General features: G+C 40.6%; 1 protein-coding gene across 1 annotated transcript in view; it reads left to right on the top strand.

Moving 5' to 3' along the window:
* The first annotated feature begins 646 nt into the window (after window positions 1-646).
* The window catches only part of LOC124777210 (exostosin-3-like), a 195,102-nt gene continuing 183,030 nt past the window's right edge, over window positions 647-12,718 (top strand). Inside the window, exon 1 of the mRNA XM_047252525.1 lies at window positions 647-1,760. Coding sequence (XP_047108481.1) covers window positions 723-1,760 — 1,038 coding nt within the window. The 5' untranslated portion in view covers window positions 647-722. The remainder of the gene's footprint in view (window positions 1,761-12,718) is intronic.

The raw sequence follows: 12,718 nt of genomic DNA, 5'->3' as shown, positions 1-12,718 counted from the left end.
GCGCGAATGTATTCACATGCCAATATTTTGGCGAAAATTGGCATATGTGTTGACAAAGGTAGAATGAGGCAGCTGGTATTCTACTTTTCAGTCAATCTTTTAATAATTATGAGCATATTCGCCTTTTTTGTGCTCCGATAGAAGATTCTACACGTTGTGGAACTTCTCCGAGCTGATACGGCTTATTAGTTCCCGTACGTAAAATTAGTTTTACGTTATTTCAGTTGTACGTAAGTAAAAGAAGCACTGCAATTAAGTATTGTTGGTGAGTTTATATTCGTACGACAGCCAGGTTAGAGGTCAACAAGATAAATTTGAAAGTCTGACGGCAGAAAAGCAGCCATCTCGCCGATGGTCTCTGTCCTCTTCCTGTCAGTGGAATTCTTTGTAGACGCTGATACTTCACTGACATCTGACTTCTTAAGTGAGAGATTTTCTCAGAGCGCTAAAATATACCTACTTTCTCGTTTGATTATTTTTGAAATATTGCACTTGTGTATATTATATTTAGTATTTTATTTTTGCCTTTATCTGTGTAACACCATTTCCATTTCAGTTTTAAATGTACCTCTACTAACTTTTTTTTCCAGATTCAGCATCCTGAAGCAGAGGAGAGGACCAGTTCAGATGTAGCACTTCGAGAAGTAGAACTGGCACTTCGAGAAACTGTTTTGGTAGACGTGCTCCCAGCTAATCTTCAAGAATCCATCGATTTGTGTCGGATGTATAACTGTTTTGACTACTCTCGATGTCCTTTGGTGTCAGGCTTTTCAGTGTTTCTGTACGACCCTGATAAGTTTCCCATAAGCGGTGCTGGCTGGGAAGTTGAGCAATTTGTGAAGACCACACTGAAACAGACTCTGGGTTACAATCCTCACTACACAACACAGCCCGCAGAGGCTTGTGTGTTTGTGGTGTTAGTAGGCGAAACTTCAGCAGTGGCAGGCACTAATGTCAGTGAACGACCTATATCGACTGAAGCGTTGCACAGACTGCCGTTCTGGGGAGCTGATGGCCGTAACCATGTGCTCCTCTACCTGTCACGCAGCACTGGACGGAGGGATTTCGTTGCTGGAAGCCATGACGCTTTCAGGGGTGTCGACATTGGACGAGCTATTATTGTGCAGTCAACGTTTCTGAGGTCAAGATTTCGACACAGTTTTGACGTGATTGCGCCTCCTCTGCTGGGACCACCCGCAGGACCAGTGTGGCAAGACTGTCCACAGATGGCGCCAGCGCGCAGAAAGTTTCTGATTTCGTTTCAAGGTGAACTGAGCAAGCCGTCAAACAGGACTATAAAAGAAATAAACAGTGATGCTAATCGTAATGACAGTAGTGTGGAGAGTTTTCACAAAGGTGAGCATAATGAAACAAGTGACAACGATTATACTCAGGACACAGACACATTTATTGTACATTATCTCAAGCGAATGGAGAGGGACACTGCATTACACAAGTTTTTGTTCGACTTTGAATGTTTGCTTTCACCAGTGAGCGGAAGGGCAAGGACAGTGGATATCTCAGGGGAGTGGAGACTCTGTGGAACAGAGACATCACGTTTGAGTGTGCTCAAACAGTCCACTTTTGCGCTGATTATCGCTCCAAAGGATGGAGGAGTGCTGTCAACGGCAACGATGCAACAGCGTATTTATGAAGCTCTGAAGTCTGGTGCCGTGCCTGTCGTTCTGGGAGGAGATCAGATACTCCTTCCATTTGACGAGGTTATTGATTGGAGAAAAGCTGCAATTCTACTTCCAAAAGTAAGTAGCTATTAATTTAAGAAATTTCGTACAGTTTTATCCTAATCACCAGCTATTTTCATGCATTTCTGGGTAAAAGCCGTTTCCACATACCACAAACTTCATCAGCCAGCTGATCATTTCAGTTTCATAAGAGTCACTATGACATCCTGATATCCTCTCATCCTCATACCCAGTATACTGTTTTAACCTTATTTCCTACTGTGGCCAATAATACATAGAATAAAAGAAATGAATATTTAAAAATTACAAAGTAAAACAGAACGCAAATACACAACTGATGGTACAGTGGGGCCTTTGTGCTACAAATTACATACAAAGCACGCTCCTTGCCTCTCTCTCTCTCTCTCTCTCTCTCTCTATCTATCTATTTATCTATCTCTCTTTCTGATAACACACCTATAGACACACAAAAATGCACCCCCTTCTCTTGCACAAAAAATCTGTTCTTGACTGATGTATGTACTATAGCAAACTTCCTTGTAAACTACATGTAACTCAATATCTGATGTTCGTAAGTGTTACCGAGTTTGGTCTGCATAACAGAGAGAACCTCAAATTATCAAGAATCAGTTTTAAAAATAACCTCTAAAAATATTGTCTTGGTCATCACAATTCTGCTTTCCGGTGTTCTTCATGTTGATGGAAACAATAATCATTTTTTTCCTTTTTTGTTTCTGACATGTCAGGTATCGTATATCACCTTTCTTTGAAATTACAGCCTTGGCAAGATGCCATATTTTCACTGCAACCACACTGTGGGGCAGCGGCGCCGTCTTTTTCTACGAGAACCTGACAACAGTTTTTTGCGATCAGCCAGAAAGCGATGGAGAACATACTAACCACAATTTCCAGTCTGCGAGACCACAATCCTCTATTGCTCATTAAAAGAAATGCTTCTACTCTCTACTTACTCAACACGATCAGGAACTATAATTATAAATGAAACTTTTGAGTTATAATTGATCGATATATTGTATAAACTTACACATACACAACATAGTAATATTCCTGATAATAATAATAATAATAATAATAATAAGCCCCCCCCCCCCCCCCCGTTAACCATAGACCTTCCCGTTGGTGATGAGTCTTGCATCCCTCAGCGATACAGATAGCCGTACCGTAGGTGCAACCACAATGGAGGGGAATCTGTTGAGAGGCCAGACAAACATGTGGTTCCTGAACAGATGCAGCAGCCTTTTCAATAGTTGCAAGGGCAACAGTCCTGATGATTGACTGATATGGCCTTGTAACATAACCAAAACGCCCTTGCTGTGCAAGTACTGCGAACGGATTAAAGCGAGGGGAAACTACAACCGTAATTTGTCTCTTGGGCAGGAAGCTTTACTGTATGGTTAATTGATGTTGATGCCCTCTTGGGTAAAATATTCCGGAGGTAAAATAGTCCCCCATTCAGATCTCCGGGTGGGGACTACTCAGGAGGACGTCGCCATCACGAGAAACAAAATTGGCGTTCTGCGGATCGGAGAGTCGAATGTCAGATCCCTCAATCGGGTAGGTAAGTAGGAAAATTTAAAAATGGAAATAGATAGCTTAAAGTTAGATATAGTGGGAATAAGTGAAGTTCAGTGGCAGGAGGAATAAGACTTCTGGTCAGGTGAATACAGGGTTATAAATACGAAATCAAATAACGGTAATGCAGGAATGGCTTTAGTAATGAATAAAAAAACTGTAACGCGGGTAAGCTACTACAAACAGCGTAGTGAACGCATTATTGTGGCCGAGATAGACACGAAGCCCACGCCTACCACAGTAGTACAAGTTTATATGCCGACTAGCTCTGCAGATCATGAAGAGACTGAAGAAATGTATGTTGCGATAAAAGAAATTATTCAGATAATTAAGGGAGACGAAAATTTACTAGTCTTGGGGGAGTGGAATGCAACTGAAAGAAAAAGGAGGAGAAGGAAAAGTAGTTGGTGTATATGCGCTGGGGGTAAGGAATGAAAGGGAAGCCACCTAGTAGCATTTCGGACGGAGCATAACTTAATCATAGCTAACACTTGGTTTAAGAATCATGAAGAAAAGTTGTATACTCGGAAGAGGCCTGGAGACACTGGAAGGTTTCAAATAGATTATATAATGGTAAGGCATAGATTTAGGAACCAGGTTTTAAAATGTAAAGGCAACGGCATTGCCGCAGTGGATACACCGGTTCCCGCGAGATCATCGAAGTTAAGCGCTGTCGGACGTGGCCGGCACTTGGATGGGTGACCATCCAGCCGCCATGTGCTGTTGCCATTTTTCGGGGTGCACTCAGCCTCGTGATGCCAATTGAGGAGCTACTCGACTGAATAGTAGCGACTCCGGTCAAAGAAAACCATCATAACGACCGCGAGAGCGGTGTGCTGACCACACGCCCCTCCTCTCCCTCCGACTACAGCGACTGGGGAAGGTTGTAGCTTTCTGCTGGGTTCCGGGGCATGTTGGCATTGCTGGGAATGAAAGGGCAGATCTCGCAGCCAAGGAGGCGTGTCTCGCCCCACAAGTATCTCAGTGTGCTATCCCCTTGCACGCACTCACCTCGCTGTTGAGCTCACGGGTCATGCGTCGGTGGGAGGATGAGTGGCTGGAAGTGACTGACAATAAGCTCCGTATAGTCAAGCCCACAACGCGTGTGTGGTGTACTTCCTTTCAGCCCCATCGACGGGACGAGGTTCTCCTCACTCGGTTTCGAATAGGCCACAGCCCTATGACGCATGGCTTCCTGCTCCGGCGAGAGGACCCTTCAATGTGTGGTGCTTGCGGCGTCCAGGTCACTGTGCGCCACGTTTTGTTGGATTGCGTTTTATTTTCTGACCAGCGGGTCGCGGCTGACTTCCCAGCGGACCTGCCATCTCTTTTAGGCAACACTCGGACGAATGTGGTTAAAGTTTTAAAGTTCTGTGCCCTGTCAAATGTTTTTACAAAGATTTTAGGGAGAGGATTTTAATTTGCTCACTGTGTGACAAGCTCGCCCATATTTTATGTAAGTGGCCAGCCAATAACAATTTCCTGTGACATTCTTGTTGCTATGTTTCCCCTTTCCTTAGGTTTTACTTTCTTATGTAGCATTTTCCTTCTTTTCCTGCTTTCTTTGAGTGAGTGCTTTAGTTTTCTTAGGTCTGTCCACATTCGTTCCTTTTAATGTGTGTCAGGGCGCTGATGACCTCGATGTTGAGCGCCCATAAGCCCCAACACACCACCACCACCATCCGCATCCTTATCTGAGGATGACATGGCGGTCGGATGGTCCCGATGGGCCACTTGTGGCCTGAAGACGAAGTGCTTTTTTTTTTTTTTTTTTAATGTAAGACATTTCCAGTGGTAGATGTGGACTCTGACCACAATTTATGGGTTATAAGCTGTAGATTAAAACTGAAAAGAAACTGCAAAAACTTAGGAGATGTTACCTGGATAAACTGAAAGAACCAAAGCTTAAGAGAGTTTCAGAGAGAGTATTAGGGAACGACTGAAAATAACAAGGGAAAGAAACACAGTAGAAAAAGAATGAATAGCTTTGAGAGACGATATAGTGGAGGCATCAGAGGATCAAGTAGATAAAAAGACGAGGAATAGTAGAAATCCTTGAGTAACAGAAGAGATACTGAATTTATGAGATGAAAGGAGAAAATATAAGAATGCAGTAAATGAAGCAGGCAAAAAGGAAAACAAACGTCTCAAAAATGAGATCGACAGGAGGTGCAAAATGGCTAAGCAGGGATGGCTAGAGGACAAATGTAAGGATATAGAACCATCTATCACTAGGATAGGTACTGCCTATAGGAAAATTAAAGAGTCCTTTGGAGAAAAGAGAACCACTTGTATGAATATCGAGAGCTCCAATGGAAATCCAGTTCTAAGCAAAGAAGGGAAGGCAGAAAGGTGGAAGGAGTATCTCGAGGGTCTATACAAGGGCGATGTACTTGAGGCCAATATTATGGAAACTGAAGATGACGTATATCAATATGAAATCAGAGATACGATACTGCGTGAAGAATTTGGCGGAGCACAGAAACACCAAAGTCGAAACTAGGGCCCGGTAGTAGACAACATTCCATTAGAACTACTGATAGCCAGCCATAACAAAACTCTTCCATCTGATGAGCCAGATGTATGAGACAGAAGAAATACCTTCAGACTTCAAGAAGAACATAATAATTCCAATTCCAAAGAACGCAGGTGTTGACAACTGTGAAAATTACTGAACTATCAGCTTAATAAGTTACTGTTGCAAAATACTAACACAATTCCCTACAACAAATGGAAAAACTGGTAGAGGCGACCTCAAGGAAGATCAGTTTGAATATCATAGAAATTTTAGAACGCTCGAGGCAATACTGGCCATACGACCAATCTTAGAAGATGGGTTTGGAAAGACAAACCTATGTTTCTAGCATTTGTAGAATTAGAGAAAGCTGTTGGTAATTTTGACTTGAATACTCTCTTTCAAATTCTAATGATGGCAGTGGTAAAATACAGGGAGCGAAAGACTTTTTACAATCCGTAGAGAAACCATGTGGCAGTCATAAGAGTTGAGGGGAACGAGAGGGAACCAGTGGTTCAGAAGTGAGTGAGATCGGGTTGTAACCTATCTCCAATGTTCTTCAATATATGTATTGAGCAAGCAGTAAAGGAGACAAAAAATATATGGAGTAGGAATTAAAATCCATGGAGCAGAAAAAAAATTGAGGTTTGCCGAAGACATTTTAATTCTGTCAGAGACAGCAAAGGACCTACAAGAGGAGCTGAACGGAATGGACAGTGTCTTGAAAGGAGGATATAAGACGAACATCAACAAAAGCAAAACGAGGGTAATGACACGTAGTCGAATTAAATCGGTTGATGCTGAGGGTATTAGATTAAGAAATGAGACAATTAAAACAGTCAGTGAGTTTTCCTGCTTTGGGAGGAAAATAACAGATGACGGGCGAAGTATAGAGGATATAAAATGTAGACTGGCTATGGCAAGGAAAGTATTTCTGAAGAAGAGAAATTTGTCAACATCGAGTACAGATTTAAGTGTAAGGATGTCTTTTCTGAATGTAATCTATGGAGTGTAGCCATGTATGGAAGTGCAACATGTACGATAAACAGTGTAGACAAGAAGGGAATGGAAACTTTCGAAACGTGGTAATACAGAAGAATGCTGAAGATTAGATGGATAGTTCACGTAACTAATGAGGAGGCACTGAACTGAATTGGGGAGAAGAGTAATATGTGGCACAAATTGACTAGAAGAAGGTATCGGTTGGTAGGACATGTTCTGAGGCATCAAGGGATCACCAGTTTAGTGCCGGAGTGCAGCATGGAGGGTAAAAATCGTAGAGGGATACCAAGAGTTGAATACGCTGTGCAGATTCAGAAGGATGTATGTTGCAATAGTTATTCGGACATGAAGACGGCTGCACAAGATAGAGCGGTATGGAGAGCTGCATCAAACCAGACTCTGGACTGAAGTCCACAACAACAATAATAATAACGACTGTCTCTATCATAAACAGCAGTATGAGTAGTTCAGAGACGACCGGTACGTTGTTTCAATTAAATGGTCTTTCATCTTCACTTTTGATAATCAAAGTTAATACTCGCCATAAAATTGTAAAATAATGTCACCACTTGCGACGCGGTTTTGTTAACACTACGGGCGGCACACAGTCAGTTCCACGGCTTCCAAGCGATACAGGACGGTGTAATGTCCTCGTGAGTTCACTTCCTATTCGTACGGAAAACGTGAGTTTAGTTGCAGCCTGGCTGTGACGTTACCCGATGCAGCGCGTAAGCCGACGTTTGACTGACACGGACCGTATGGTAGTTGGGTACGAAGTGAGTGTCTCTCAGGCCGTATATATATATATATGGGCGCAGCCGACGTCGACGGTAACACCTGCCGTCATCCTCTCTATGCGCAAGTAGCAACATTTAACAGGCCGCACTATCGGACGCATGTCATTTTATAGCACTGTTGTGTATCAGTTTATAATCTTCGTAATTTTTTATGAATGGAGTTAAGTTGCCTTTAATCATAGAGAACGTTGTAGCTCTCCTGCATTTTAACTTTTCTAGAATTCTTAGAACGAAACCGACAGTATAACATGATCTCTGATCTGCAACTTTAAGAGACCTTCTATTGATTGGTATTTGAATCAAAGTGTTGCAGTTTGTTATAGCTTTATTATTTAATGGGTTTCAACAGGTGCTGCAATCAAAACTTTCCATCATTAATATAAATTTAATTAATCTGTTACAAATAGGGATGTTTTTATTCCAAATTTAGTTTTCAGTAAATAAATTGAAGACTACTAAATATAGTTTAATGGAGTCACATAGTTAATGTTTTTATATTGAACTGAAGCTTCATACAAATGTTCATATTTCTAAGACTAATATTTAGCGCCTTCGATTTTTGCAGTTGAAATTTGTAACAGTTGATTCTGATAGACATTTGCACATTCTTACCAATTTTTGGCTTTCTAGCTTCATTACTTAGCGCCATTTTTTTTCTTAAAACGATGTACGGTATTTAGGGAAAGATATTGATCTGATCAGTCTGAGATTTGACAATTTAAACACTAATCTACTGAACCATATGTTGACAAAGTTTGCAAAAGCTGCTTCCATTTTTAATTTCATCCTTACATTATGGTGCAATACCTGTATTCCACTCATAGGAGCGTTATAATGACGTGGTGCTAATAGCAGTGAACTGGGTAATTCCTGGCACACTAGCTCGCCTCTGTATCTCTCAAGTGATACAGCGCTTGTTTCGCCCCCACCGTATCAGTTTTCATATTGATATCTCACGTCAAGCCTCTACAAACACGACTGAGTGATTAGGAAACGAGGAACACTAGTTGGAACAACATCTGAGTGGCAACCAAATATTTGCATCTTTACAATGTTAAATCACTTTTAATAATTACAGAGCATTGTCAGCTAGACTATTATCTTCAACACAGTTAACAGTTCTCTTCTTTTATATTTCAAATTTCGTTTCTAATATTACACTGACTGTCTCTGAAATGAATGTTCCACTTTTATCTCCTGCTTAGACTTAAAATATATACATTAGACCATATATACTAAACTTATAAGGATCCAGAGTTATTCTTACTTATGATTAATTTGTCTGATTAACTGATGAACCGGAAGTCGCGATAGCAGCTTCAATTAACGAAGGACTTACCTCCAAATACTATCGTCTTACTGTTGAAGAGTGAACAATTCAAAATCTACTGCGGTCCAGCATGATAATCAATAAAGCAGTTCATTGAAAGTCACTTCACATCAAAGTTGAACTGTTCTTTTCAAAAATATTGTGAGCCATAAAGTAAAATTTTACAGGAGAAGGCAAAAAGTTCCTACAAGTCATCTGTGTATTTGTTGGTGTTGCTATGTCAACGGCTATTCAGTGTTCAAGGACTGTGTAGTACTGCGTAATTTTCTATTATAATTTATGGTTTTTTATAAAAGTAAATTTAAAATTTGCTGATTCATGAATTTTATTCACATTTTGAGCTGTAGCTGCTCTTCTTGTGACAATACTAACGCAGAATAAAATAAATCAAGTGAATCTACTTCATCATCATTGCCACTTTTTTTGTTCCCCCTGTTATTGGCCATTGTTGCAGTTTCTCATAAAATTCCACATACTTAGGTGGAATGTACATCTTACATTCAATATATCTTGTTTTCTTTTTCTTTTTTATGTTGAAGGGAACCCATTTTTCAGGATACGCTAACTCGTTGGGAAGTGCAGGGTTCTTAGTGAAGCTGTAAAGGAGCTGACAGCACCATCAATGAACCGTTGTGTTATCATTTGCCCAGGATAATGTGCATCATACTCAAAACTCACTTATTTCGAAAGGGGAAAAGGAATTTTATTTTCCGTAGGAAATTTTTCCATGCTTAATTCGGAGACGCAAGACTTTTAAAAAAGAGAGGCCACCGGTTTTTAAAAACTTGTGGGGAAGTAAAACCACTGGTTCTAACCCCCTCCCCCAATAATATCGCTACCCTAACGCTGCAGTAACAGCTGTGTCTTGGCAGATCAGTTCTACGAAGTGCGCACTCTATGCTACACGCATTGTGTATACGGTGGGAGAATAGAAGTATTCACAGAAAGTGACGGGATGGGAGTGATTATTTATCGTTGTAATTACCAACCCCGCTCCCCACTACCTACATGTTAATCGATAGTTTCCGCTGAGAATTTACTTGTTGCCTTTTTTATCACTATAGAATACTCTTCAGTTACATACGACGTCCTGTCGCGTTGGCTCACCAACTTCTTTATAGTCCCACTTCCACTATCTGTAAGAAAAATATGCTGTATTAGGAACTAAAGTTTCATCTTCTCAAACCTACCAGTTGATGCAAGTGTTAAAGTGAATCATTGTATTATTCTTATTATGGCCAACAAACCCACTGGATAACAGGTGAAGCACATTCACATCTTTCGGGATATGTTACTAGATATAACGGTATAGAAATGTGTCAACTTCATTTCCACTTCCTTGGATTCTCCTTCATGGCACCCATAATAGAGTGAGTGCTAACTGTTTAAATTATGTGTGTTAAAAACATCGACTTGTAGCTTTTTCAAATAAAAGGTATCCTATACAGGGATATCTTGTAATGTAAATATTGCATGCAGTTAAACTTCAGCCTATAGGCATCACTGCGTTCAAAGGCTTCACAAACTCCACAATAAAGTTTTTTGGGTCTTCTACAGCGAACGACTAACCGGATTATTAAAGTTTGTCAAACGTGGCTATAAAAAATACACGTGAAAACTGTAACAAGCCACCAATGTCTTTTGCTTCCAATTAATCACTCTTCCATATAGTCACTGCAAACAGTGCTTGAGTTAATGACTCATGGCCTTTATTCATGAACGGAAGATTTCGATCTCCTACAGAGTCGTCACTTGATGGTTGGCTACTATCTACTTGCGTGTATTAATTTGGCTACCCTTCATCACCCAGTTCTAACATATAAACCATATTTGGGAAAAAGTTAACTCATGACCTTCCTGCAATGACTGAATCAGTTATCAACAAAACTGAGCAAGTCACTTTTCTACAGTTCTTGCTCTACCCTAAACCCTTCATTAGCAAACCACCTACATTGTTAACATGGCCAAATACCAGGTGGAAACAGAAATCACATCGAAAGCACCCTATTCCAGGACGAACTGAGAAGAGCCTGCAGCATTATTTGCTGTGTTGGCAGCTGAAGAAATCAATTATATTGAACACCTGTCGAACAGTTCATCGGTTTCCTGTAGGATGCAGTTTAGTTAGTGATGCTTTCTTGTTTAAGCCATTATTATGTCAGTACTGTATATGCAACTCTGTGACCCAGAAAATAATAATAATTATAATAATAACAATTGTTGCTATTGTTATTTGTACTATTATTATTACTACGACTAACCACTTTCTCCAGTCCCAAATTTGTTTCGCTTATACATTCAAACACTCATTAAGCCTGTTACATCTTCGATTTTTTTTACATTTCTTTCTTATGTATAAAGTTGATGACTGTAGCAGCGCAAACTAGAGAATACTGATAAAAACACTGTGCTGCATACTGCCCAGTGGAAAATACATGTTGCTGCTTGCCAGAGGCAAAGCATGTTTATTTTGTTTTGCAACCAAGTAAAGGATGATATTTTTACCTTAAGACAAGTATTTGGACGGTTACTTTCAAGAGGAAACGACTAATTTCCATCCTCACCGTCGCCCAGTGTGACTTTACGCTCCGTCTCAAGGGACCTCTCGTTCTCAGTGGGGCGATAAAAGCTTCTCTCTCATCCTCATGACACCGTCAGCAATTATGTCATCATTCATTAACATAAAATACAAAGTAATTTTGCTTCTAAGTTGTCCTTAAGACTTCTGTATGGGGAAACCTAGCATCATCAATACATATGCCACCTAACGTAATACGTGCATCATGAACTGTAGTGTAACAGAGAAGTTTGTCAAATGATAATCACTGTCTCATAAGATGGATCTTATCCTCTACCAGTCACAAATGAAACATTCCTTTCTCGCACTTCTGTGTCTCGTACGTACAAAATATATTTTCTTTACATTGCAGTTCGTGGACAAAGATCTTATAGATTTTTAGCTGTAGAATAGTACTCTTACAATGACAATCTCACTGCTACTATGTTTTGGTCTGAGCTGTTGCAAGTTCCCCGTAATCATTAGTTCTACAGATTGAAACGTCCTGGCAGATTAAAACTGTGTGCCCGACCGAGACTCGAACTCGGGACCTTTGGCTTTCGCGGGCAAGTGCTCTACCACCTGAGCTACCGAAGCACGACTCACGCCCGGTACTCACAGCTTTACTTCTGCCAGTATCTCGTCTCCTACCTTCCAAACTTTACAGAAGCTCTTCTGCGAACCAGAAAAAATTTCGGCTGATCATTGTCTTTCGTGGTAATATGTGCTACAAAATTGTTAGCCTTGCCTAAGAAAAGAGTTCCGGGAATTCTTTCAGCAAGATAGCTACACTACCTTTTGCATTGAATGCAGACACTGACAACACATTGTCCTGAATGTTAAATCCAAACAAATCAAACGAATCGAGATCAAATACGTTCTCACAATCGCGTGATTGAAGCACCGTAAAAGTCACTGTTCGCGTATGCGAGCGATACGTGGCAGGCAAAGTACATTTTCCAAGAACGGGAATGTCTTGTCCACTATAAGCCGACAGGTGAGTGCTAGTTTTATACAGGCGTGGGGAGCCTAACAGTTGACATGTGTTACGGTTCAGCAATGTAACTGAGGCACCCGTGTCCAACTGAAATTTCACACGATTTCCACAAACAAGCAAATGAACAAAAAATTTGTTGACTGACGTAGCACTGAAGAAACTGCTCGCTTGCTGGTTTTGCTAATGCCTGTTTTAGCGTTTGAATACTCTGCATTAATTACATG

Source organism: Schistocerca piceifrons, chromosome 2 (genome assembly GCF_021461385.2).
Source record: "Schistocerca piceifrons isolate TAMUIC-IGC-003096 chromosome 2, iqSchPice1.1, whole genome shotgun sequence".
NCBI lineage: Eukaryota > Metazoa > Arthropoda > Insecta > Orthoptera > Acrididae > Schistocerca > Schistocerca piceifrons.
This window is presented reverse-complemented; position numbering and strand designations above follow the sequence as displayed.